General features: G+C 36.8%; 4 protein-coding genes across 6 annotated transcripts in view; 1 reads left to right on the top strand and 3 right to left on the bottom strand.

Moving 5' to 3' along the window:
• The window catches only part of LOC128679901 (oxidative stress-induced growth inhibitor 1-like), a 51,860-nt gene extending 35,605 nt beyond the window's left edge, over positions 1-16,255 (bottom strand). For all 3 annotated transcript variants that reach the window (XM_053762401.1, XM_053762398.2, XM_053762399.2), the window contains exon 1: positions 16,011-16,255. The gene's annotated coding sequence lies outside the window, so the exon portion shown is untranslated. The remainder of the gene's footprint in view (positions 1-16,010) is intronic.
• A 456-nt stretch (positions 16,256-16,711) lies between these two features.
• LOC128679902 (interleukin-1 receptor-associated kinase 4-like) lies at positions 16,712-20,079 on the bottom strand. Its single transcript, XM_053762402.2, has 4 exons — positions 19,610-20,079; positions 19,017-19,183; positions 17,787-18,769; positions 16,712-17,281 (listed from the first exon to the last, which is right to left on the bottom strand). Exons 1-4 carry the CDS (start codon positions 19,780-19,782, stop codon positions 16,904-16,906), a joined length of 1,701 nt encoding a protein of 566 aa, XP_053618377.1. The 5' UTR covers positions 19,783-20,079; the 3' UTR covers positions 16,712-16,903.
• Positions 20,080-20,430: 351 nt separating this feature from the next.
• On the top strand, positions 20,431-22,158 carry LOC128679878 (ubiquitin-conjugating enzyme E2 T-like). Its single transcript, XM_053762362.2, has 2 exons — positions 20,431-21,422; positions 21,737-22,158. Exons 1-2 carry the CDS (start codon positions 21,167-21,169, stop codon positions 21,949-21,951), a joined length of 471 nt encoding a protein of 156 aa, XP_053618337.1. The 5' UTR covers positions 20,431-21,166; the 3' UTR covers positions 21,952-22,158.
• On the bottom strand, positions 22,072-23,983 carry LOC128679877 (uncharacterized protein). The gene is made up of 3 exons (XM_053762360.2): positions 23,752-23,983; positions 23,349-23,522; positions 22,072-22,970 (listed from the first exon to the last, which is right to left on the bottom strand). Exons 1-3 carry the CDS (start codon positions 23,889-23,891, stop codon positions 22,670-22,672), a joined length of 615 nt encoding a protein of 204 aa, XP_053618335.1. The 5' UTR covers positions 23,892-23,983; the 3' UTR covers positions 22,072-22,669.
• Between the last annotated feature and the right edge of the window lie 2,310 nt (positions 23,984-26,293).

Raw genomic sequence — 26,293 nt, 5'->3', positions numbered from 1 at the left:
AAATTATCTTTTTCTGATTGGCCCGAGTTTTGGATGTTTATCTATATATGTATTTGTTATAAAATATAGTATCGTTGAGTTAGTATCCCATAACACAAGTCTCGAACTTACTTTGGGGCTAGCTCAATCTGTGTGATTTGTCCTAATATATTTATTTATTTATTATTTTATGAGACTAATTGTACAATGACAAAAGTGAAATCGAATGAGTAAAGATATATGTGAATACGTTTAACCTAAATACGAAAATCTAGTAGACGGATGAAATTCAGTGCACGAATATCAGCACAATAGCAGCATGATACTTTTTATTTCGTATATACTTTTAATGAAATTATTTGATAAAAACTATCAAATTGGTAAGCATAAGTCAACCGTTGTTTTTGTTTTGTATGATTAGTCGCAAAAAAAATACATTATAAGCTTTCGCTACCGCTCATCAGGCTGGGAACGACATATTCCTAAAATGTCATCTTACTAAAACGACAACTTACAAAAATGATAACTTCTTAAAACGTAACCTTTAAATAACCAGTAGTTTGTAGCTTTTGAGAAATAACTATAAATATAAAAATTGACGAGAAAGAGTGCCTGTGAAGGTCTAATTTCTGAATAAATGATTTGAATTTGAATTTAACCGCTATCAAAGAGACCACACGCTACCATGAATATACAACACATGTGCTGTTATAGTATGTGGGCGGCGCGGTGTGCGGTGTGCACTATTGATAACACAGACAATATCTGTGTTATCATATTGTCATATCTACTGGATTGAAGATATCTGGTATATTGTATTAGATGGAGTTTTAAGTTCAAAAACACACATACCTAACTCTATCATTTTATTTAAATTTTGTTTTATTAAGCTTATAATATTTTGTAATTATTACTACATGCATGGACTGTTGAATATTTGCATGCCGATTGTTGGCGCCACACGCTTGATCAAATGAAACTGACATTTTGTTCGAACATGTACTTTTTACCGTGTTTGCCTGCAAATAAATGTAATTTCATTTCAAAATCTCCTTCCATAAAATAAGAACCAATTTTGCTATCCTTGTTATATGTCTTGTACGCATTATTTAAAGCGGCGGTGGTGTAACGGTTATGACGCCCTGTGAACCGAAAGGTTCAATCCTACTCGTGCCACATGAGTTTGTATACCAATCTGACTCATGTACAGGAGTTTTCATCGACCACTTGCTTCGACTACCGGTGAAGGAAAACATCGTGAGGAAACCTGCACACTGGTTGATTATCAACTTGTGTGTGAAATGGAGAATGCAATGAAAAACCACTCCATTGATAGTGACAAGAAAGTCGTTGTGTGTTTCATTCTACGTAATGATGGCCACGACCTTCAGCCATGAAAAAAGGACTATATGCATGCGCATTAGTTGTTAATTAGTAGCTCTCATACAAATTATTTCATTAGTTTGTTTGAGAGCTTTTATACCATAATTAAATACTATCAACGAATGCCGCAAAAGTTTAGCGATAGTATTGAAGCAGACATTCGACCGGGAAACGAGAAATTCCTCAGATGAGAGAAAGAGAGAAGAATGTATGGAAGTTAAAAATATGTGGCAAATTGTCTATTACAGCTTCTCAGATCGTAAAGTCCAATTTGCCTTGACATTAACTTTGCCTACGGAGAGCGGTGGTGGTGTAATGGTTAAAACGCCCGCCTGTGGATCGAAAGGTCCCTGGTTCGAATCCTACTCGTGCCACATGAGTTTGTATACCAATCTGACTCATGTATAGTAGTTTTCATTGACCACCACTTGCTTCCGGTGAAGGAAGACATCGTGAGGAAACCTGCACTCTGGTTGATTATCAACTTGTGTGTGAAATGGAGAATGCAATGAAAAACCACACCATTGATAGTGACAAGAAAGTCGTTATGTGTGTTTCATTCTACGTAATGATGGCCACGACCCTCAGCCATGAGGAATACGACTATGAAGACGGTAAACGAATCACAGGTCATGTGCAACACCGTGGTATTCGTTGATGATAATGATTATGAATAAATGCTGCGACAATGATTTGCATTTAAAGTCGGGTAAACACCGATTGAGCACTCGGGCCTCATTGCTACGTCGCGTCGAGCCGCTCCATTGTTTTCCACAGGTGCCATGCCATGATATTGCCATGCATTGTCATACGTCGAATCTCCATAAAATTTCTGCGTTGTCTGTCAACGGATGTAAGAACAACGGAGCACGATGGAGCAATGTGACCGCGCTCTATCGTGCGTTTTTTGACCAGCCGCGTAAACAATTGCGTATGCCACGACGGTGATGGCAATGCTGCGATAGATGTATGCTGCGCGGGCGCAGTCGAGTCGCGCACGGATAATGACGAACGGACACATTCCGACGGCGCGAATGCACTTTGTGTAGTCTGTATGTGAGCTTTTATTTATCGCAATGAGAGAATAAGGGAGACAGTTTGGTCACCGATGCAGTTTCGGGTAAATTCTGCGACGAGCCGCCATTAAGAGATGACATTATGCGAAAAGGACATTTTATTAAAGGGATATTTTGCAAAAGGGACTATATATTAGAAATGCGATGGTATGAAGGGATATTGTGCGACAAAATGTTTTTTTTTATAGTCGGCACGTATTTTCAGAACGAAAACTTATGAATATACATTAAGTAACACATGTTAATGTTGATACAATGTGTGCTGTTATATTATCTTATCGACTCACGTGTAAAACATGCAAATACAAGTTTGTATTCCACCTTTTCAATAATCTTTTAATAAGTTCACATGTCTTGATGTTTGTATGTAAATTGCAAATTAATTTTGAGAGAAAAAATGTTTTATGTAATTAATTTCTTCAACGACATTATGGCGTGTGGTTTCGCCATAAAATAGGACTTCATGCTGTGGGATGCAGTATGAGGACCGTATGTGACCCCTTCTTCTTCTTTAAGAGCTATGCTCTTGTCGGCTTGCGTTCTCTTTCAGTTAGTTAACTGTGGGAGTTAATTGTGTTGAGTTAAATATTATAATCAGCACTCGGATCACAATCATAACCTGTTTTGATATACCTTTTGACTATGTACATTATGTACTTTTATATATTATTAGAAAGAAAAAAAAAACATTGTAAGAAACAATAATGGTAAGCCGATCTGGCATGATAGGGACCAACACTGTTCAAATGAGTTTCTTTCGGCATTTCTTCTCAGCAGTGGTCGTTCCGAAATGCCAGTAGTTTCTAGCTTGTGAGAAATAACTATAAATTTAAAGATTGACGAGAAAAAGTGCCTGTGAAGGTCTAATTTCTGAATAAATGATTTGAATTTGAATTTTTGAATTTGACAATAATGGTAAGCCGATCTGGCATGATAGGGACCAACACTGTTCAAATGAGTTTCTTTCGGCATTTCTTCTCAGCAGTGGTCGTTCCGAAATGCCAGTAGTTTGTAGCTTGTGAGAAATAACTATAAATATTGACGAGAAAAAGTGCGTGTGAAGGTCTAATTTCTGAATAAATGATTTGAATTTGTGTTGATTTGCACAATTCTTCCTCGGTCTCCCTGGAACTCTTCTTCCTTTCACCACATACGGGACATGAAGCCTTGTCAGCGGTGGACAACTATTGCTCAATTTCTTCTAATGAATCTTCAATATTAAGGTAATTTAATGGTTTCTTAAAATATACACGAGAAGATGTGGGAGAGAAAATACCCTAATACCTGACATAATTCTAAAATATAACTTGTGAAGCAGTCGAGTTAGTAACTTCTTCATAGCGTGCGTCGACTCGGCGAATCGCATATTGAAGACCGTATGTGTGAAGACCTCGCGAACACAATAAATCTTTACAGAATTGTGAATATTTCAAAAACGATCTTAACCGATTTCGTCGTCCCACTAATTTAAAAATTGTATAGACAGATCCTACATATGTACCTTTTAAATTTCATCACAATCAGACCAACGGTTCGGAAATAATCGCGTTAACATACATACAAAAAATGTACGCATTTTTGCCCCAAATTGATTTGTAGCCACAGCTTTTCCATGTCATTGACCTCATATAGATCCTCATGGAGCTGGAGTTTTGACAAGAGGGGGCTTACCATCATCTCTTAACGCGATCCACTCTACGACCTAAACTGAACTGCATCGCAAATTCGTACCATCGACTTAATTTTTAGTATGAATGCGATTCATTTTAGGTGCCTAAATTGAACTGAGTTGCTTTGGAATCGTTCCGTAAAAGTTGATGGTAGGCCTGCAGCAGATGAGACATGGATTGAACAGCTCCAGGAACAGTCACACACAGCATTAGTCTAGAAGCTCTATTTAATTCTTTGTTTCTCGGCAATAAGACCAATAATGCAACCGATACTAGCTATAAAATGGGAAGTAATTATTCGGTAACCAATTTTGAAATGAATCTCAAGTTGCTGACCATTTAGCTATTTAGCTAACCAAATATATTTTATGCTTACCGAAACACGGAATACTATGCTAACCGTTCAAATAACACCAGAAAAAAAATACACACTTGTATCTCATTATTTTATATTACTGCACGGATATTTCCAAATATTCAAGTGTACATATGTATATGTATAAGAAAATAGAGATTTAAACATGACACATGCATAATTTTAACTGTTAAGTGTTAATTGATACCATACACCACACGTAATGAAATATCTTTAAACATAGAGGCGTTGCGTAACTGAAGGTTGAAAATGTTTAGATCCAGTCATCATCACTGGACATTTTCACGTACCCACTGCACTAGCGGCCCGTCCCTGCTTCGCTCGGATAAAAACACAAAAATTATTCACCTAAACCTTCCTCAGGAATCACACTATCTATTGGTGAAAACCGCATGAGAATCCATGCCATAGTTTTTGTGTTTATCGCGAACAGATAGACAGACGCGGCAGAGGACCTTATATTGATAATATGTATAACTAGATGTTGCCTGGTGCTTCGCTCCCGTGGGAATTTTGAGATAAAATATAGCCTATAGCAATCTTGGACAATGTACCTTTCTAATGGTGAAAGAATTTTTGAAATCGGTTCGGTAGTTTCGGAGGTTACCCGCCTCAAACATACAAACAGACAAACGTTTACCTTTTCATAATAATAGTATAGATATAACATAGATATAAAATAAGGACAGGATTATGGGCCAGCCATGACCCACGACGCGGGCTAAACGTGGATTTATTTATTGGCGGGTTTTGACGACTTGCAAACACAGCCGGGACCGGCGGCTTACTCTTATTAAGTTTATTTATGCGTAATGTAAAATACTAGCGAACCCAAGTTATTAGTTTCTCTATAAAAAGGAAATTTTAAAGTAAATTTCTCTATAAAAGAAAGCCGAGCCTAGTTAACGTATGAGAAAAAAAGTTTGTTTGATTGAGCGCGAAGTTGTAACAAACATACTCGTAAACTTTGGCCTTTATAGGTAATATTAGTAAGATGGGATGGAATAAAGTTAATACCCAATTTTAATAAATGGATCACGTTTCATTAATGAAAATTAAAAATCTCACATCACCATTGCTGTTTGAAACCAAAACATCAATTGATACCGCTCTAATTGAGATCTTGTATATTTACACAAGATCGATTAATTTTTCGTCAATATTGATGATTAACCGATTGTTTATTCGATTTTAAATCGATGCCTTCTCGCATTGTTCGCGTTTGTTTTGATGAGCGCACGCAGTGTCGTGACATCGTCCTGTTTAATTATCGCTTTCCCTTAGTTGAGTCATCAATATCTTAATTTGAATATTGTTAATAAAAAACCGACCCAGTTGAGTAGATCTCGGATCTTAGCTTTCGTAACACCTTGTAGATGTACTTACAAAAGTTGACAAACTTAAATTTGCGGGCGCATGCACTTATTTTGTATTAAATGAATTGCAAATATAAGTTTGTCATGTTTTTTTTTCTATGTGAGTGAAGAATTTTTTTAATCTGAAGTAAGATTAGCATTACAAAGTCCAGAAAAACTAAATGATAAACCCTATGTAGTATCCTCTTCGCCTCTCCACAGTCTCACTGTCACTATCTAAAACTTGCACTAATGGGGGGCACGTAACTATCACCCCTATTTATCAGCTCAATTAAATGTGTCTTCGTAACGTAAATAACTGACACAACGATCTTACTATCGACTATATATTACTACTTGTATCACCTAGACTTGAATGGCTTCGTCTTTTGAATCGTATTCTATTAAAAGTTTTTTTTTGTTTGGTTAATCATACATATATATATATATAGGTATATATATTTTCCTTTTATCAGCACTTGATCACAATCATAATATGTTTCAATATACCTTTTGACCATGTAATTTATTGTGTACTTACATTGTTATATTAGTGATAAAAAATTATACATAAATTTATATTTAAAAAATGGTAAGCCCTTCTGGCATAATAGGGACCAACACTGTTTGAATGAGTTTCTTTCGGCATTTCTTCTCAGCAGTGGTCGTTCCGATGCTAGTAGTTTTAGCTTTGGTAAACATCATTTAATTTAAAATATGACGTGAAAAAGTGCCTGTGAAGGCCTAATTTCTGAATAAATAATTTGATTTTCTAAATATGAATTGTCTTCAAATCATTTTTTGGCATGGAATTAGTAGGTACTCCGTACACTAATTTCATGTTTTTCGTACATCTATATGTCAGAGATTGTAATATTACGATGCTGGCTGGAGGATAAAGAAGAAAATTATGATCGGCTGTCAATGTCAAACTGTCATATCATGGCGCGTTTCTCAATTGATCGTCGAGCTTAGAGACGTATGACGAAGAGGGCCCATGGCAATATGAGGAACTATTATTAACAGATAGGCCAACCGACCAAGACAGTAGCGTCACGCAAAATTCACGCGGGCGATGCTAAAAAAGCTAGTAATTATATATTTGCATTTCAATCAACGAGTGCTCAACTATTGTAAGTAATGAAACATCTACAAGGTGACACGCACGGAACACTCGGTGCGCGGGTGCGACTCGCACTCAGACATTCTCGTTGAGTTTGTGTTTTCCGTTTTGCACGCCCGTCGTTTGTCCACGTCGTCCTTCACCATACTTCAAACTACATGTATGCAAAATTTCAAGTAGATTGATTGAGGAGATAGAGCGTGAAGAGGTAACAAACAAAAATTAGTTACAATAGTTTCAGAGCTGAAACGCCACAAAGCGCGGGATCAGAATGAACGTTTAACATTTAGATTTTTCTGTGATGTAACAACCGCCGCTTGTCTTGGGATAGCGGTCCCAAGGCACGTAAGCATGTAACCAAACAGCGGCCAAGGCTATGTGTCCCTTAACCGCCTCGTACGACATCCACGGGAGAATATCGAGTGGTTCTATTCTACGGCGATATCACAAGTCAGATTTATGCTGCCTCCTAGAAATGGAATGAATGGTGAAACGCTCATCATTTCTAGTTCAATAAAATGCGTCACCTAACAGCTTTTGTATTTACTAAAAAGAACTTGCAGTCATGACAACGGGGCGACAACAATCGCCGGCAGACATCATTGATATTTTGTAGACTGGGTTATATGTTATAGGACACAACGATTAGGCATGGATCAAGGGGCATAATATTGGATTGCTGCATAGAATTTCTATCAAACGGCTTGGCGACTTTTAATGAAATTTGGTATTGAGGTAATACCTTTAATAAACTAATACCTTCAATTAACATATAAACTACTTTTTATTCTGAAAGTACGCCATTCCCGTAGGATTTGGTCGAAACGTCTGAAAGTCAAATGGTGCAGTAAAATGGCGCTACTGTGCATAAAACGTAAGTATGTTTTGTTAACGCCTAATAAAGGAATAAACGCGTGATATTTGAAACATCTTAGAACAAACAAAATTACGTAATTATCGCAGATATATTTCAGTTGCCTTTGCCCGGTTTAACTGATATTTTCATAGTGAGTGCGACGACCTCAGTGGCGCAGTGGGACCGACACCTCTGAACCGGGTTCGATCCCCGGTCGGGTCATGATGGAAAATGATCTTTTTCTGATTGGCCCGGGTCTTGGATGTTTACCTATATATGTATTTGTTATAAAATATAGTATCGTTGAGTTAGTAACCCATAACACAAGTCTCGAACTTAATTTGGGGCTAGCTCAATCTGTGTGATTTGTCCTAATATATTTATTAAATTATATTTATAGTAGTTTTAATTAACTACGTGTTTTCCTCGGCAAAAGTTAAAACTTCTTAGTGTGAGTTGTATGTATTATTATTTATTTATTTAGCTAAATACAACGGTACACAATATGTATCCTTTAAAAATATTTAGTAAGAAAAAATAGGCACTTACAAAAATTTCTTAGAGAAACACAATATCATCGTAAACACGTTGACTCACATTCGTCAATCTCACAAAACTGCAAACAATTCCTGACAAGCGTCTTCCATCCATCCACAAACATATCACACTCAGGTTCCTGGTTCAGGAACGCGTTGAGATCCGCTGGCATGCGGCACAGCGGAGACTGTGCATGGGATACAGTACGTGTTTGAGGTGTTGCGAACAGTATTCGTGGTTGACATTTGCGTTGTAAAAGACTTATATTAGGTACATACAACAGACATAATTCATTATGAAATTCAGTGGCATCGATATGTACCGTAGTTGCAACTTTGACGTAGACTTCACCCGCGCGAAACGTAGATGGTACATGTATAAAAATGGAGACGACAAATAGGTCTTTCGGACACTGGACTATGGAAATAGGCGCGGGTATTGACCCGACCGGGGATCGACCCTGGACCTCTCGGTTCAGAGGCAAGCATTTTACAACTGCCAAGAAGAAGACGATGGTATAAATCCTACCTCATGCCCCAGTGACTTCTCAAGGTTCCAGCGTCCTACCTAAGCCATATTAAGTCTATTGCACAACATTGCGCAACCGTCGTAAACGCTCGTTATCCAATTTCCATGGTGCGCTTGTCCGAACAATGATTTAGCAGTTTGATTTTGACGACCTCGGTGGCGCAGTGGTAAAGTGCTTGCCACTGAACCGAGAGGTCCCGGGTTCGATCCCCGGTCGGGTCATGATGGAAAATGATCTTTTTCTGATTGGCCCGGGTCTTGGATGTTTATCTATATATGTATTTGTTATAAAATATAGTAACGTTGAGTCAGTATAACTATATATACAACACAAGTCTCGAACTTACTTTGGGGCTAGCTCAGTCTGTGTGATTTGTCCAAATATATTTATTTATTGCTAATGGGGAAAAGTTATTGCTAATGACATTGACACCAGTGTCCAGGTAGACTGACTAGTAGGTTTGCCAACCGCCCCGGATTTTCCAGGACGTCCCGCTTCTGGGTCAATTTTTGAGCCGTCCCGCCATGATCCCTTGCGGGACGCCTTTTGTCTCGGAAATCGATGATCATTGATAATACTTTAATTTTTTATATTATTTCATGAATAATCACGCATTACATATTTCGCTTGAGGAGCGTTCGGTGTTCGTTCATTCGATATTCTTTATTATATGATTTAAATATATATATATAGTATTTTTCGCTACCATTTTGCATGTATTGATTGTGTCCCGCGTAATATACCAAAATCTCAGATGCCGAGCTGGGAAATCCCGGAAATGACTTTTTTTTGAGTTGGCAAGCCTGACTACGCTAAAAAAAAGTAACTGTAGGTCTATCAGCTCCCGATGTTACCATGATGACCTAATTTTAAAATGAATTAAGACTGGAACGTCGGGAGCGATCCAACTTTAAGGCCCTTAATTTATTGCAATTAGAAATGTCGACGAAGAAGAGCCTTCATAATTTCCTTATGTAGAGGTTTTTGATAAACTGATTGTATTTATATATGACACTAGCTTTGCCTAGGGGCTTTGCTCGGGATTTCGGTATAAAAAGTACCCTATGTTTTATTCAAGGTTATATTCTACCCGCGTAACAAATTTTATAACAATCTGTCCAATATATTTTGCGTGAAAGACTAACAAACATACACATACACATAAAAATACACCCATTTTATGGGTCCACACATTTGAACCCATAAAAATTTCAAACGAAGACAATGTAGTAAAGCGACTTTGGGCTCCGACACTTCATGGCTGATGGTACAAAGTCTATTTCATAAAACAGTTTCTAATTCTTTGACAGTAATTTCAGACCAGCAGGCCTACCATTAACTTTTACGGAACTATTCCAATGCAACTCATCGCGTTAATAGATGATGGTAAGCCCCCTGATCAGAGGGCTTACCATCTTAACGCGATCCACTTTACGACCTAAACTGAACTTCATCGCAAATTCGTACCATCGACTTAAATTTTTGTATGAATGCGATTCATTTTAGATGCCTAAATTGAGCTGAGTTGCATTGGAATCGTTCTGTAAAAGTCGATGGTAGGTCAGCAGATCGAAATTCCCACAAACGTAGATCCGTGGCAAATGAAGAGAATAAATTAAGTGTCGAGCCATGAATATGATGTTACATAGCAATATTTGGTGGCACAAAAATACATCGTGTCTTAAGAGTATTAAGGCGCTGTATCTACACGAAAGACACAAAGTTTCATGTCGTCGGGTTTCGAATCGAAGCATCTTAGAAAATATGACTGCTCAAATGCTTATTTTATATATAATAATCGACACCATTAATTCTCACTCGTCTTCAACGCGTCGTCGTATAGAAGAGTGGGTAGTTTTTGTAAATAACTAAGACCATAAGGTGTAACATGCGCGCAGCCTACTTATTGATCTAGGTCTTTTCAGTACCCTGTGATTGCACTGCCTCCCTCACCATTAAAACTGGAACACAACAATGCAAGCGCTGCTCGCGGCAGAAATGGACCAGAGTGAGTTACCCATGCAGACAACTTTTTGTATCGTTAATTTTGCAGTGTTTTAGTATTGTTCCAAGGTCTAATTCTGGTCTATTTTAATATATCTCAGGCAGCAGCGTCTTAAGCGTGGAGACGGAACGGAGACACGCAGAAGCGACAGCTGGCAACCGCTCCAGAGCAATTTATCACTCCCGATGATTAATATCTCAATTCTTTATTTCTGCGAAGTGTACGTAGTATTATAGTTGCGTCTTTATTTGGCCTTTAGTATGTAAAGGGAAAATTGGGCATGGACAAGCAGAACATGGAGAAATTGGGTTATAGTAGCTACTGATACTGTCTGCTCATGTGGCCCTCATCCCAGACTACCCCATTTAATGACAGTTATAGACTATCGCTTAATACGTGGCTTTAGATAGTATGGGTCATTCATTCATGCGTAATGTTCATTTATTCATCTGAGTTTGCCATAATTAGTTGCGCTGTGCGTCTCCAACTGCACAGACCTGCGCAGACCTACCATCAAATTTTACAGTACGATTCCAATGAAACTCAGTTCAATTTAGGAACCTAAAATCTACCTACAATAACTCGCATTCATACTAAAAATTAAGTCGACGGTACGAATTTGCGATGTACTTTAGTTTAGATCTTGAAGTGGATCGCGTTAAGAGATGAGGATAAGCCCCCTGTACAACATAGAGGATAGGCAATTAATCTCTATGTAATTTGTCCATAGATTTACGCAAGACGTGGCCGTACCAGCGCAGTTAGAAGTCCTGGAGTGAATCTGCTATGTCACAGACATGAATCCATATACAACATTTTACAGGACTGAAACAAGACACAGAATTCTTTATGCATCACAAGTTTATGCATCTTTATCATTCAGAAGTTTTTATGCATCGGTCGTGTTAGATCAACTGCCATTCGACCTTCGCCGTTTCAGCGTGGGAAAACCAACGTCAAGGTCAGTATGAGCAGCTGAAACAGGAACAAGGTCGGCCCTTTGCGTTATTAAAACCCCTTCGACACGATACAATCTGATTGCCCAATTTGATTGCCGATTGAATTGGGTACAATCTGATCGTGCGTCCACACGTATACACTAAATCGCCAATTTCAGTATTTGACTGAGCAATACCAAATCGGGCGATGCCGACCACCCAATGACCTTGAATTTCATATTTCGTCCACACGACCCAATTTGATTGTCAATCTAATCAAATTGGCCGTAAAATTGGGTCGTGTGCAAGGGGTTAAGGCGTGCGTCTGTTGCATTGCAGTATCCCAAAAGTAATCCCACTCAAACTTAATATTATAAATGCGAAAGTGTTTGTTTGTTTGTTACCTGTTCACGAGTTATCTACTCAATCAATCTTCTTGAAATTTCGCAATAAGAGCATGAAGAAGGACGTGGGATTTGACGAAAATTCTGTATATTTTTATAAAGGAGGCGCTAAATTGTAATAAAATAATAGTATATAATGTTTAATATAACACTAGATAGCCCTGTGTGCATTTTAAATGCGCTATGGATATTTTATTAACTACATAACCCAATCCCATTTTAATACGTAGAAAAACTGTTCGCAAGGGCATTATAACGGGCGAAGCCGCGGGTAAACAGCTAGTGATAGATAAAGCCGTAGTTATGTCCCTAGGGATATAATTATATACCGTAACGTAACTACTTAATATGAAATTATATTGCACCAAATACAATTAGCAAAAGTACGAAAGGTGGACTTCGTGATAAAAGCATTATCTAACAGTCATCCGCTCCATCCACGACGGTTGTATAAATAAAATAAAATATATGTTAATTGGGTATCTATGAATTACAATGGTTGTGCATGTTACTGGAGCCTCCTTTTAAGCAAAAATATGCTTGTGCCAGGAGACTCCGCTCCTTCCTTCCTATGTTATTTAATTTAATTCTAGATACAAATCACAATAATTTCATTAAATTATACACTTTCAATACGTGAACACAATAGAAAATAATTTTAAATTTAAATGAGTCTTTTTGCGGACCCTGCTTCCTCGGTTGCTAATATTAATAGTTGTCCAGGTTATATTGGTTGTCCAGGCAGGACAACTGCCTGTATTATTAAACTGTGGTAAAATCTTGCTATACCCTAACCTGGATCACGGAATACTATTGCAAAATACAACATAGCATCGGTGTCCTAGACAAAACAAGGAAGTCATTATTACGTATTGTGTCACCCGGCATGCAGCCAAGTTCATCTGGACTGGACATGCGCTTTCCACACTCAGGTTTTATCAGGCTGTGGAGCATTGTTTTGTTTGATCTGCTATCCATACCAAAGGCGAAAGTTTGTGAGTATGTTTGTTACTTCTTCACGCTCAGACGGCTGGGCCAGATTTTATGACATTTGGAATGTATGGAATATGCGAATCTCATAGGATTTGGTCAAAACGTAGGATAGTCAATGGCGCAGTAAAATGGCGCTACTGTGCATAAAATTGAAAACTTTAGTATTTTTTATAATTTTCTTCTTCTTCTATGGGTGCTTCTCCATCTAGTGAAGGTTAGCGATTAGCATGGTGAAGTCCTTCTTGTCCTTAGCTCGGGGGAACAGCTCAGCTACGCTCGCTCTCCCGGTCCATTCTCGGATGTTCCGCAGCCAAGATTTTTTCCTTCCTCCAATCTTTCTTTATAATTTTAAATTTTTAGTTTGCATTATAATGATAAGCAAGGTCTAATGGTGCATCCAAGAACGGCCCGGACGAGGGAACTCCTTAACGCTTTACTGGACGGACATGAGGGTTTTGTCATTGCATTGAAAGCAATAAAATCTCTCCAGCAACAATAAAAGGTTGTGTAAAAAAAATTTTTTTGTAAAAAAAACTTATTACTTCTTGATAATATCTCTAAAAAACATAAATAAAGAGTTTGGAAATAGAACGAAATAGAATTCGTGATTTTTTTAATTTTATCATGTTTACAACTTTTATCAATATGTCGCCGATTTCCTGACTTCGCACGACCTTGTTACAGACAGACAGACCGCAGACCGAGTGTCCTCCATCCAGATTTGATAAACTGCGCTATTTTTTGGAAAATTTCGTACATTTGTGATAAATATCGAAACTTTCCTATACGCGCCAAGGTTGGCATAGATTCGAATACGAACGGATTAAGTGAGATTTGATACAAATTGATAACAAAGTATAAAATAAAATTAGCAATAATAACACATTCGAAAACCAATGAAACACGACATAGAATCAGTTTCTAAATGCATGATGCAGTTTTCACTGTTGTTTAGACAATTTATTAAAAGTCAATAGTCAATTGGTTTGGTTAACTTGGGGCTTACCATCATCTCATAACGCGATCCACTATACGACATAAACTGAACCGCATCGCAAATTCGTACCATCGACTTAATTTTTAGTATGAATCGTTCCATAAGAGATGATGGTAAGCACCCAGATTAACTCAGCTGTGGGCACTATATGATGATATACTATATATTAACCTAGCTTACTTATATTAAGAAAAAATAAATTCATGTGAAATTAAGTTTGTTTCTATTCAACAATCTTCTTGAAATTTTGCATACATGTAATTAGTTTGAAGTATGGAGAAGGACATACCAATATCCAGAAAAAAAATATGCTCCTGTGGAAAATAAACATGAACAGAGCCGTGGCCGCTAATCATTGTGATGTAAGAGAAAGGTTTTATGATCATGTAAGTTTCAAGTCTAAACAGGTGTTACAATATTCAGTGTTTTTAGTTAAAAGTCATGTAATCATTGAGGTAATAGTATAAGAATTCTTGAAGGATAACATATGGCTTGTAATAGTTAAACAAGTAATGATAAGTGGTACTTTTCACATAATATAGTTCATGTTTAAAGAAAGAGTGGTATTAAAAAACTGACGGTCAGTCTAAGGCAAGTCTTCATTACAGCAGGCAATATAGGTATGTGTAATGTGGTTTTGATATTTTGCTGGACACTTACTACAAAGAGATTTCATATAATATCTCAACACTTTTTTAAACACATTATTCTCGCATTTAGACGTCATATATTAAATGATTTTTTTTATGTCCGTATCTTTTTATCTCATTGAGTATCTGTGAAAATTATTGTTGTCTAACAAGACTTTCGTAGTTTTAATTTAAATTCCTATAAATTATGTAAGTGTATTTCGCTGAGCTTGGCGATAGTGTAGTTGGTATCATGGAAGAGGAGCCCTGGGGCACAGCTAGTTGAATGTAATATAAGATAATATATAATTTCAGTGTGTGATTTGAATTGTTTATTTATTCATGTATCTATGTCTTGCTTACCTATATTACTTATGTTAACATAGATATAAATAAAAATTAGTATAAATAAATAAATAAATATATTAAGACAAATCACACAGATTGAGCTAGCCCCAAAGTAAGTTCGAGACTTGTGTTATGGGATACTAACTGAACAATACTATATTTTATAACAAATACATATATAGATAACCATCCAAGGCCCGGGCCAATCAAAAAAAGATAATTTTCCATCGTGACCCAACCGGGAATCGAACCTGGGACCTCTCGGTTCAGAGACAAGCACTTTACCACTGCGCCACCGAGGTCGTCAGGAGGAGGAGGAGTAAAAAATAATGTGAATCGTGCAAATGTGTTTTAGCGCCTCATATTAAAAAGTGTTCACTTGTAATTGGTTAGCAACTCTTGGACAAAAGCTTTAACATACTATTCATGGCAAGATTCTATAGAACTCTGTTGGTTTACAGTTTCTTATAGCAGCTCAACGTATATTATACATTTAGGTATGTGAGTCGTGAGTAGATTTCAAGGAACACTTGAATTGCCGGTAGAAACGTAAACAAAATCGACGTCAAATACTATGTAACATCCTCTGTAACTATACACAAGAAGACTCACTTCCATAGCCGCATTCGAATCAATAGGCGCATATTAACACATTAATAAATAAAAGATCTAGTACGGATAATATCGATTTTCGCTACGCTGTAACAACATACATAACACCTAATTCAGGACCGACAACATGCGTAAACGTTAACGTGTTATAAGAATTCACTTCCAACTCAAATGCTGATACAGAAAAAAAAATAACTTACCCGAGATTTCTTCCAACTTGCAGTGGCCAGAGGGAAATGCTAATTTCACATATTTACACACTGTTTCACTTAATTTACCCAAATTAATGATTAAGAATAAATTATGAATGTTATTATATTCACGATATTAGAAAAGTTATTGATATTACCACGAAATTGCAATAATAGTGGAAAATATAATCTCCGTAAAGTATTACAATGCGATCTTCGGTCGAATTTACTGCAGTCTTGTAGAACTCCGTCAGAGGCGCTGCTGCAGTATTTTCACTTTTGACATTTGTTGCAGATGCGTTTAGTTTTTCTTATTAGCATTTGGTGCGTTCACAATTTCTATCATTGCGCGAAAATCAAATATGTGTACCATGGATTTAGTAAGTACTTTGTTGTGCGGAGTACCTACTAATTCATACATAACTCGTCAACTGCGCCAGCGAGTATAATTCATAATGGGGTCAAGTAATGGCATCAAGTGAGATTGAAGCCTTGAGCTCGGGATACAAATAAAACTCGATGTTTTTTATACAGCCAACAACCTTTTTCATACGAAAAAGGTTGTTGGTTGTATAAAAAACATCGAGTTTTTTTTTATATTTTAATTTTCTTTTCTTACTTTCAATAATAGAATGGTGCGTGTATATATTATACTCACCATAAATAAATATACCCAGAAATGAAGATAATAAAAAAATTATACAAAGTCATTAACAAATAAAATTTATTGTAAAATATACTTACATTGTTTACTTATTTATACATTAATAATTGTCGAAAATATATATTTTTTTAAACTATCACGTCCTAGCATGTCATATATAGGGACATATTTTTGCACATATAATCATATCGTAAAATTATTTAGATTACATAATGTAAACATAACATCATTTCCATCTTTATTTAAAAATATTTTTCAAATTATCACAGACAATATCCATAGTCGGTCTATCAGACCGATCCCTTTTTAAACATTTCAACGCTAACTCATACACTTCATTTGCTTTCTCCCAATCCTTGACAACGGGATCCAATAATCGATTTATATCACCTTTACAATTCTCTTCTACATAATCTTTAATATTCATTTTAGCTTCAACTATGATTGGTCGTAATCCAGTGATTAGTTCAAGTAACACTATGCCAAAGCTGTAGATGTCAATTTTCTGTGTGACAGTGCCGGAGAAGCCTTCCGGGGCCATATAGGCGTGGGTGCCCATTAGTGTGGTGGTGAATACTGTGTGGTCGATGTTCTTGGCTAGACCAAAGTCGCAGAGCTGCAACAAGTAAATTAATATATCAATAAAATTATGAATGTTCTTCTTTCACCTTTAAACTGCAGGGTTTTTTATGAAATTTGGCACAGATATAGACTTTCTGGAGTAACATAAATTACTTTTTGTCTAGCAAGAACAAAGTCGTGAGCGACCGTCAGTTTTGAATAATATATTGTCATCAGTCGCGGCTTCGCTCCGGTAAAAAACAATAAATTACACACCTAAACCTTCCTCAGTTCTAAATCACACTCTATTGGTGAAAATCGTATTAAAATCCTTGCAGTAGTTTTTGAGCTTATCGTGAACAGAGAGACAGACGCGGCAGCGGACTTTGTGTATATATAAGGATAAAAATTCTTTATTCAAGTTAGGATGATATACATCATTTATTGATGTAAAAAATTTATCTACTGCCGACTTCCGACTTCCAAGCGCTGGTGATATGGATAAGGATATCACCAGACTGTTACAAATACTAAATATAATCTACAAAACACAATCTTACCTTTGGTACACAATCTTTAGTCAAAAGAATGTTAGCACTTTTGACATCTCCGTGCATGAAATAATTCTTTTTCGTTGAACTATGTTCAGACCCACTGTTTATTTTCTCTTCGCTTCCAACGAGCCTTTCTGTCTGATGTATATACTTCAGTCCTTCTGCTGTCCCCACCATTATTGCTACTCTTTGAGCTTGATTCAATCTTTTGGCAGCTAGGTTTTGTTCCAACGAACCACCTTCCACAAACTCGCAAACCAAGCACAACGCCGGACCATCTATGGAATAACCTATAATAGGCACAATATTCACATGTCTTAAATGTAAAAGACTTTTAACTTCAGAATTAAAAGTTTTCATGGCTACATCTGGTTTCTCCTCTATGTTTATGTCTCGAATCCGCTTCACAGCAACATGACCGTAACTTGGATGGTAACCGACATAGACTTCTCCAAATCCACCTGATCCTATGCGGCCTGTAGGTCCAAATTGACTGGTGAATAACCGATCGAAAAATTTGTATGTAATCGTCTCGAGATCTTTATATTCAAAGTGGACTAAATCTGTGCTTTTAAGTATTGAGTTGTCAATTCTTGATAGATCTGGAGATTTTTGCACGTTCAGCACTGGAATAGATAAGTTAGTGTCACTTTGTGTTGAAGACTTTGGGATTAAAGCACTGAAGTCTGGTAAGTTCATTGATTCTGAGAATTTAATCATATCTGGTACGGATTCCAATTTGTGTGTAGACTTGTTGCCGATGGATTCAATAACTATGGGAATATTTGCGCTGGATAGCATTTGGACTGTCGTATCATTGTTGATGTTAGGTGTAACATTGTACGGTTGGTCTTGGTTGTAATAGTGGTTCATGTGGATCTTGTTTGGACCTATAGTGTGTTCATTCTCCATGTTCAAATCATTGAGGAGGATGGTTATTCCTGGAACTGCTGCTGCAGGGCCTTTCATAGGCCTTAGTGGTGCGGGTTCTGTAAGAATATTAATGTTTGAAAGTCTTGAGAATAAAAAATAAAATGTATTTAAAAAATTGAGAATTTATAAAAAAAAATTGAGTGAATAAGGGCATGAATTGATCATTCAGCACAGCCCTGGTTTCACCCCTGGTGTTTCAGGTGTCCATAGTATAAGTCCTATACTATAGTATAAGAAAATTAAAATAACAACACTAGAAGGTTTAAAACACTTTGAAATTTGTGTCTAACAAGTTTATCTCACCATTTAGGATCTCAGCAATGACATCCGCAGCTCTGTATATCTCCGCTTTCTGTATTAACTCCTTGAGAATCCGTAATGTAGGTCGGACTCTCCCTGAAGTGCCCCACTCGTCGAACAACACCTCTGCACATTTTTTGCCGGTGGCTTTAGCATGCTCTTCGATCAATCTGTAATTTTATTATGAGACAAAAGATCATGAAAAGTTTGGATTATGATTACTGTTAAATACACACTGAATAAAGACTTTAAGATTAAAGTCTAATGATTAGATTTTTACGAAATAGGTACTTAGAAAGTAGAATAAATAATGATTTTGATAAATTTGAATCTGTTACATATTTTGAAAAAAGGAAATCCTAAAATCTTGTATTTAATTGTATCTATAACATATTCAAGATTCATGTCGAACATTTAGGTGTAGAAAAACATTTTCTCTTTTTGTATGGCCAAATGGTAGGTAGACATTACTCTTGACTACATACACTAATCAAAATGCAAACTAGGCATTATAATGTATCATACTGAAGTTCCCAAATTAAATATAATACTTGTGTAAGGAATAAATTAAACATTAAAATGTAAAGTAACTATACCTCATGTGCTCATTGTTGTATTTGGGGCCAGAACTTTTATCCAATGGGTGCTTGGTAATCAGAGACATTACTTTTTTCCAGTCACTATTTGTCTCCAATATATCCGCTATGCGGCACAGTGGGGCTGTCGACAGTTTCCTTAACTCGACATCCTGGTTCACTTGCAACTCCATTTTAAAGTATTAATAGGAACCTATATCAAACGTGAAAATAATGCAATAGAAAGCAACTGGTTCAGGTTCAGTGGATGTTAATAAAGTTGTAATTCTGTTCCATTGTAATAAACATTTCAGTAACTTTCACAAGATACTAGATATTTGTTCACTGACTAAATAGCATATTTCTTGATGCACAAATTAAATAAATAGGAAAACTGGAAAAGTAAACGCAGAAATTTTTGGACTTGAATAAATCTGGAACTGGAACCAACCAACTTTAGTAAAGTGAACAAAAATCACATTAGAGTCAGAGTTGATTGATTGACATGACATATCATGACATTGACAATGTGTCGCAGTGCGTGCGTGACGTGCCGGCCTATATCGTGCCGTGCCGGTAGTGGTGGGTCGTTGACGTTTTTAGAGCCAACGAAACTAAACTGTTTTTTTAAAGAGCAACTAGTTACTAAACACCAACTGGTTTGATTTAACTTCGTGACTTCGTTTTTTCATCTGATTCGTACCGTTTTTGGCTCAACGCATTGCACGTAGGCAAAACAGTTGAGAACAATAATAAGTTAGAAAAAAATACAGTCTATGAGAAGGGTTTCAGGGGTGTAAGAAAACAAGGTAGTCTCATATAAAATGTATTGTCTGTCACACACACACAGGAGGTTACAAAATACAGAAGGGTTCGGAAAAATCCCTTAAAATTATTAAAGTCGCGATAGATATGGGAGCGCGCGGATCGCGGCACATCAGTGTAGGTACGCGGAAGATGTGAATAGCTTGCCGGTTAATGGCTGACTGCCGAGCACAGAGGCGTCGGGGCAAACGGCGCGCTATATGACGTAGTGCGCATGCGCGATGTATCACGCGATGCGCGCGCAGGTGTTTGAAAGAGATTGCTATTCTCTATATCGCGTCGGCAACCGACCGCGGGAGGCCCGAGTGGGAAGGTCAGATGTACGGTGGTTTACTATAAGTCTTTTTTTTTCTTCCACACTACTGTTCTACGTTCGGTTGTTTCCGTGGCGCGTCATGTCTCGCGCACGCCGCTCGCGGATACGTTGGAAGCAAACCAGTTGAGTATTCCAACTACTTTTGCAGTTATGATTAAACTAGTACATAGTTGGATCGTTGAGCATAGAAAACAGTTGAATGAAACGGTTAGTTTAAATAACGCCCACGACTAGTGCAGTCGTGCGGCCGGCACGCAAAGCGAAGCGGTGCATGGCCGATAAAAAGTAAAAAAATCTTAGAGAATAATTTCAATGTCAAAAACTATGTGCTGGCTGTCAGTTCTAAGTTCTTCCCGCGCGTTGTCACATTGTTTTTGTTTTGATAGGTGTATCGCGACAAACTGATACAAATTTTAATTGAAACACCATCCATCAAAATGACTTCGGTGGCTCGAGCTGCGCGTATTGCCCGGGAAGTCAAGAATTTCGAAATCACACCGCCATGGGGCATCACTTGCAAACCAGTGAAAGATGATAATTTCGATGTCCTCTCTGTAACTCTCCTAGGTCCTAAAGGCTCACCATATGAGAATGGGAAATTCAAAGTGACGGTCACTATACCAGAAAAGTACCCTTTTGAGCCTCCACTTGTAAAATTCGTTACACCAGTGTACCATCCGAATATAGATAAAGGTATTGTTTTTTTAATTTATCATTTTTTTTTTCTTCTGTCTTTATAGTTACTTAATCATCAGCCTTAAGGCACCGCTTTGTGATAAAGTATCTGATAACTTGTAGTATCTTGTTGTAAAGTATCTGTAGTTTCACAAGTGTTGGATAGGGCAGTCACATCAGGCAGATTTATTTAACTGTTTATCTGTCAGATTACAATATAATATTTTATCAGAAAGTGGTGAAACAGACTCTACATCTAAAATTATGGGAGCTACTTACTATATCTAACAGCTATTCACCTAATTATAAACTAACTTTTTAAATATCCTCAGGGGGACGCATATGCATGGACATGCTGAAAATGCCACCAAAAGGTGCATGGTTGCCGACAATAACATTAGAAACATTACTTGTATCTCTTCAGACGTTGATGGCCAATCCGAACCCAGACGACCCTCTGATGATGGACATAGCCAATGAGTACAAGCATGATAAAGACCAGTACGTCCTGAATGCGAAGAAATATACAGAGAAATATGCAGTTTAATTGCAGATGAATTTTGAACATGAAGTTAAAATCCAACTAGCACTTACGTAAACTTCCTATAGGATTTTTGGGCTGTTATATTACATGTATGTCATAAAATATCAGGAAATTCATAACAAGTTTACATGTCCACAATACCTCTTTATTTTTTATACATCAATCCGAATTTTTTATACATCAAGCTTTACTATTCTTTCTTCATGTTACTTGTTACATGTAAATTGTTAATATATTCTCAGGTAGGGTAAAATAGTGTTAAGTTTTGTACATTTATTATCAGATAAGGAATAAATACTGTGATTATTATGTAATATTTACATGTTAATATTTCAGTTTTAATCTTAAGTTATATATTATCTATTTACAACAAAGTGAAAAGTGATTTGAAATACATCATCCTTCATATAATGTACTATAAACATTTAAATGCTGCTGTCTAAAACACCATATGGATCTTATTATGGTTCTATGAGACAGTAATGCATGGGACTGCTAATTCTTTGTCAGGTGCCTTTGGCGATAAATAATATCACACTGTTTCCCATAAGCAGGCAGAGACTAGGGATTTCCTAAGGCATTAGGAATGTTCTTGTAATTTTGATTTAAAATTAAGACGTTTAATAGATCATTATATTTTTCCGGGCCTTTGTCCCAGAACTTTGCAATAAAGCAATGTACCAATACAATTAAAGTATTACATTGTAACCTATTGAGCACATCAACCAGTGTCCGTGCTACTATCGTCGCCAGAACTCGCACTTTCTGTTTCTGAAGAACTACTACCTTTCTTAGCCTTCTTCTCCACAACTTTCTCCACATTATTATGGGTTTCGTCTTTACATTCCTTCTTTTTATCCTCACTGGTGGTAGGTTTCAAAGTTTCAGTGGAAACAGTTGCCACCATTTTAGATTCAGATTTTGAGTCTGTAGGCTTAAGATCTTCATCTTCTTCATCAATAGGCTTCTTGTCAGCTACTGATATTGCTACAGCATGTTTGTAGGCATCTGGATACTGGGAGCTGGAAATTTTTAAAAGTTAATTGCTAAAGCCATATATATATTAGGACAAATCACACAAATTGAGCTAGCCCCAAATTTTATAATAAATATATTAGATAAACATCCAAGACCCGGGCCAATTAGAAAAAGATAATTTTCCATCATTACCCGACCGGGGTTCGAACCTGGGACCTCTCTGTTCAGAGGCAAGCACTTTACCACTGCGCCACCGAGGTTGTCTGTCATAAACATAATATTACAAATTTGAAAATATGTTTCCATCTGGTACATAATGTCTACTTTACCAAAGTGACAACTTATCACAATGACTATTGTTTGACTTTCTTTCTCAGTATTGGATTGAGTGAGAGAGATAATACGACCAAAAGGCCCATTACCTAAGTTTGCTTTTGATAGCGCGAATCTTCTTAAATATGAACTCCAGGTCCTTCTTCATTTCCAGCAGTAGCTGGGTGTGTTTTTTGAATTCTACTGAAGCTGCACGGAGGCGGCTGGCAGACAACTGATTGCAATTTGTTAGCATTTCCGTTGTCTTCTCAAATCTTTGTAACCTGAAATTTATAAAACTCGGGAAGCTGACATTTGGTAATAAATCCTAATATTATAAATGGGAAAGTAAGTTATTAACTCTTCACGCCTTATCTGCCCACCCATACTTTGAAATTTTGGTTGCATGTAGTTTGAAATACTGTGATAGGGTTTCATACGGGAAAAATAAATTTTCCAATTCTAAGGAAATTTACGCGGGCAAAGCCGTGGAAAAAAGCTATTTGTACTTACATGTTTTTCTGCGCCCGAATAATGGTTTCGACGTCCGATTGATCAACCATTCCAGCCAAACCTTGTACGAATACTTCGGGAGCTGAGTAGTTCTGAAAGCATTCTATTGAAAAATCGCTCTCTGGAGTATCAGTTGCCATTTTTATTTTATTAGTCTCCAACGTTTTCTTCCACCAACCGAAGCTAGGTATCTGTATATTGTTGTTGTTAAAGGAATTAAATAAATATATAAATAAATGTCAATGTCAACAATAGGTAATCATTATGTCAAGTGGGCGTTTTGATCTTGTTTCATTTCTAAAATATCGGTATTTATCTTTTAACAGTTGAAATAATAATATTAAGTACATACAATACATATATTTAACAATTAATTAAAATGCATGTGCACCATCATTTTTTAATTTTTGGGAAAATTTGAAAATATTTCAATTTTTAAGTCAACAGGTAGTGCCATCTATTAGGGAATAGTTTAACTAACAACCAGCCACACATTTCTGATTTAATAATATCAAAAAAATGACTACTACGGAAGTAGCTTCTCTAGTGACATCTAGTAGTAAATAACCATCAACTAAGTAGTTGTTTTTCAGCAAATAGATGGTGTTGTTATTTGTAAATTGTAATAATTTTGTTATAATTTATATGTTAACCTTCGTTGGCCCAATGTATATGTTCATAGCATCACATTAACTTTCGGATCTTTGATGCGGTATTTTTAATAGATAGAAATGATTCAAGGAAAATGTTTATTATAAAACATGAATAATATCGCAGAGAAACATTGATAGTTTTAGAGGTTTTTAATGTGAAGTCTTCAATAATTTTATGGTTTTACCCGAGCGAAGCCGGGACGGGCTGGTGAAAAATAAATAATACTATCATTGAATACAATTCGTACATTCATGAAAAGCTAAGTTCCATAAGTAGTCCTTAGTTCTTCTCTTTGTCATTTTCAGCCTTCTGTTTCAACCTCTTTGCTTGATATACTGTTTTAGGGAAAAGCGATTTAGGTTTTTTATAATCCTTTGCATCTTTAGAAGTCCTGGATTCTGAATCCCTGACGATAGATAGATAACTAAGAAGATTTTGCATCCGTACCAAAACTTTGCCATCGTCGCCATATGAATTACGATCAGATATATCTATTTCCAAATCATCAGCTCCTAGTTCATTTATGATACATTTGGCCGACTTGCATCTTTCAAATAAAGCTCTTAACACTACAGCAACGTCATTTGGTTCTGTTATTACGGTGTCGTACAATCTAAAAGAATTTCTAGTTAGGTCTTCATAACTACCTTCATTGCTGTCTTCGTGGCTGTGTATGTTGCGGTGACGGCTACGGTATTTCTTTCCATACCTCAAGAAGTCTTCCAAATCCTCCGGATTGTCGCCACTTCTGCAGCCGCAGCCTTGTTTTTTCTTATTTCCCCTTTTCCCGCAGCCTCTACTTCCTCGGCTTCCACACCCACACCTCAAAGCCGGACTCCCACGGCCTCCACATCCACATCTTAAGTCTGGACTGCCACGGCCTCCACATCCACACCTTAAGTCTGGACTCCCACGGCCTCCACACCCACATCTTAAGTCTGGACTCCCACGTCCTCCACATCCACACCTTAAGTCTGGACTCCCACGGCCTCCACATCCACACCTCAAGTCTGGGCTGCCACGGCCTCCACATCCACACCTCAAGCCCTGTCTGCAGGTGTCGCTGCACGGATCGCGTTCTTCTTCTTTAACATCGTCACAATTGCCTCCGTCATTTTCTTTATTGTCATCACATGTATTTTCATTATCACTACTAACTATTTCATGACAAGACGCCTGCTCGCTGCACCGGCCTAGATCTTTACCAACTGAATTAACCAGTTCAGTTAGTCGTTTGTTATCGTAATCATCTAAAGCGTTATCAATTTCGGTTTCCAAAGGAGATGGCTTATTTCGCCAACTAGATTCTTCCTCTTCTAAATAATCGCGGTGAGGCTCGCGATGTGGCTCCAGATTGTCTGGTCTTGGATAGTCCCATTCTTGTTGACTGTGTTTTGAATATCTCGGGTTACCATGTACAGCGACAAAAACTCCAAAGATGAATATATTCCAGTGCATTTTTCAAAGGAAACCTTCAGATATTAATTTGTGTGTCGTTTAATAATCTTATTATATAGGCGTGGTACGGTATGTTCATTCGATTAACCGTGTGATTGAGAATTTGGTCAGGTGACGGATACTTGATTAAAGCAATTATGGTACTTAATTAGAAAAAAAAAAAAGAAATTTTAAGAAAATTTGTACGAAATAATTAAAAAAATAATTAATTTTAGTTACACAATGAAGGCATAATTTTTTCAAAATCTCATTTCATCTTGTATCTGTGAAATGAATATCTATCGATGTTGCAAATTGATTATAAATATTCCGTTTGTTCAGTTATATAAAAAATATAATCTTGATTTCTCATTTTATTGAAATATCCCTATAATTTCCAAATATATTAATTTTCGAAGTAAATTTTAATTAAATGATATGATAAAATGAA

This window comes from Plodia interpunctella, chromosome 22 (assembly GCF_027563975.2).
Source record: "Plodia interpunctella isolate USDA-ARS_2022_Savannah chromosome 22, ilPloInte3.2, whole genome shotgun sequence".
Taxonomy (NCBI): Eukaryota; Metazoa; Arthropoda; class Insecta; order Lepidoptera; family Pyralidae; genus Plodia; species Plodia interpunctella.
This window is presented reverse-complemented; position numbering and strand designations above follow the sequence as displayed.

Coding starts and splice junctions, on each gene's coding strand:
- LOC128679878 (XM_053762362.2), top strand. CDS start 21,167: ATGACTTCGGTGGCTCGAGCTGCGCGTATTGCCCGGGAAGTCAAGAAT. Junction 21,423..21,736: donor CCATCCGAATATAGATAAAG/GTATTGTTTTTT, acceptor AAATATCCTCAG/GGGGACGCATATGCATGGAC.
- LOC128679902 (XM_053762402.2), bottom strand. CDS start 19,782: ATGGAGTTGCAAGTGAACCAGGATGTCGAGTTAAGGAAACTGTCGACA. Junction 19,184..19,609: donor TACAACAATGAGCACATGAG/GTATAGTTACTT, acceptor ATAAAATTACAG/ATTGATCGAAGAGCATGCTA. Junction 17,282..17,786: donor CTAAAGATTGTGTACCAAAG/GTAAGATTGTGT, acceptor TACTTGTTGCAG/CTCTGCGACTTTGGTCTAGC.
- LOC128679877 (XM_053762360.2), bottom strand. CDS start 23,891: ATGGCAACTGATACTCCAGAGAGCGATTTTTCAATAGAATGCTTTCAG. Junction 23,523..23,751: donor ATTCGGGCGCAGAAAAACAT/GTAAGTACAAAT, acceptor TATAAATTTCAG/GTTACAAAGATTTGAGAAGA. Junction 22,971..23,348: donor GCTATCAAAAGCAAACTTAG/GTAATGGGCCTT, acceptor AAAAATTTCCAG/CTCCCAGTATCCAGATGCCT.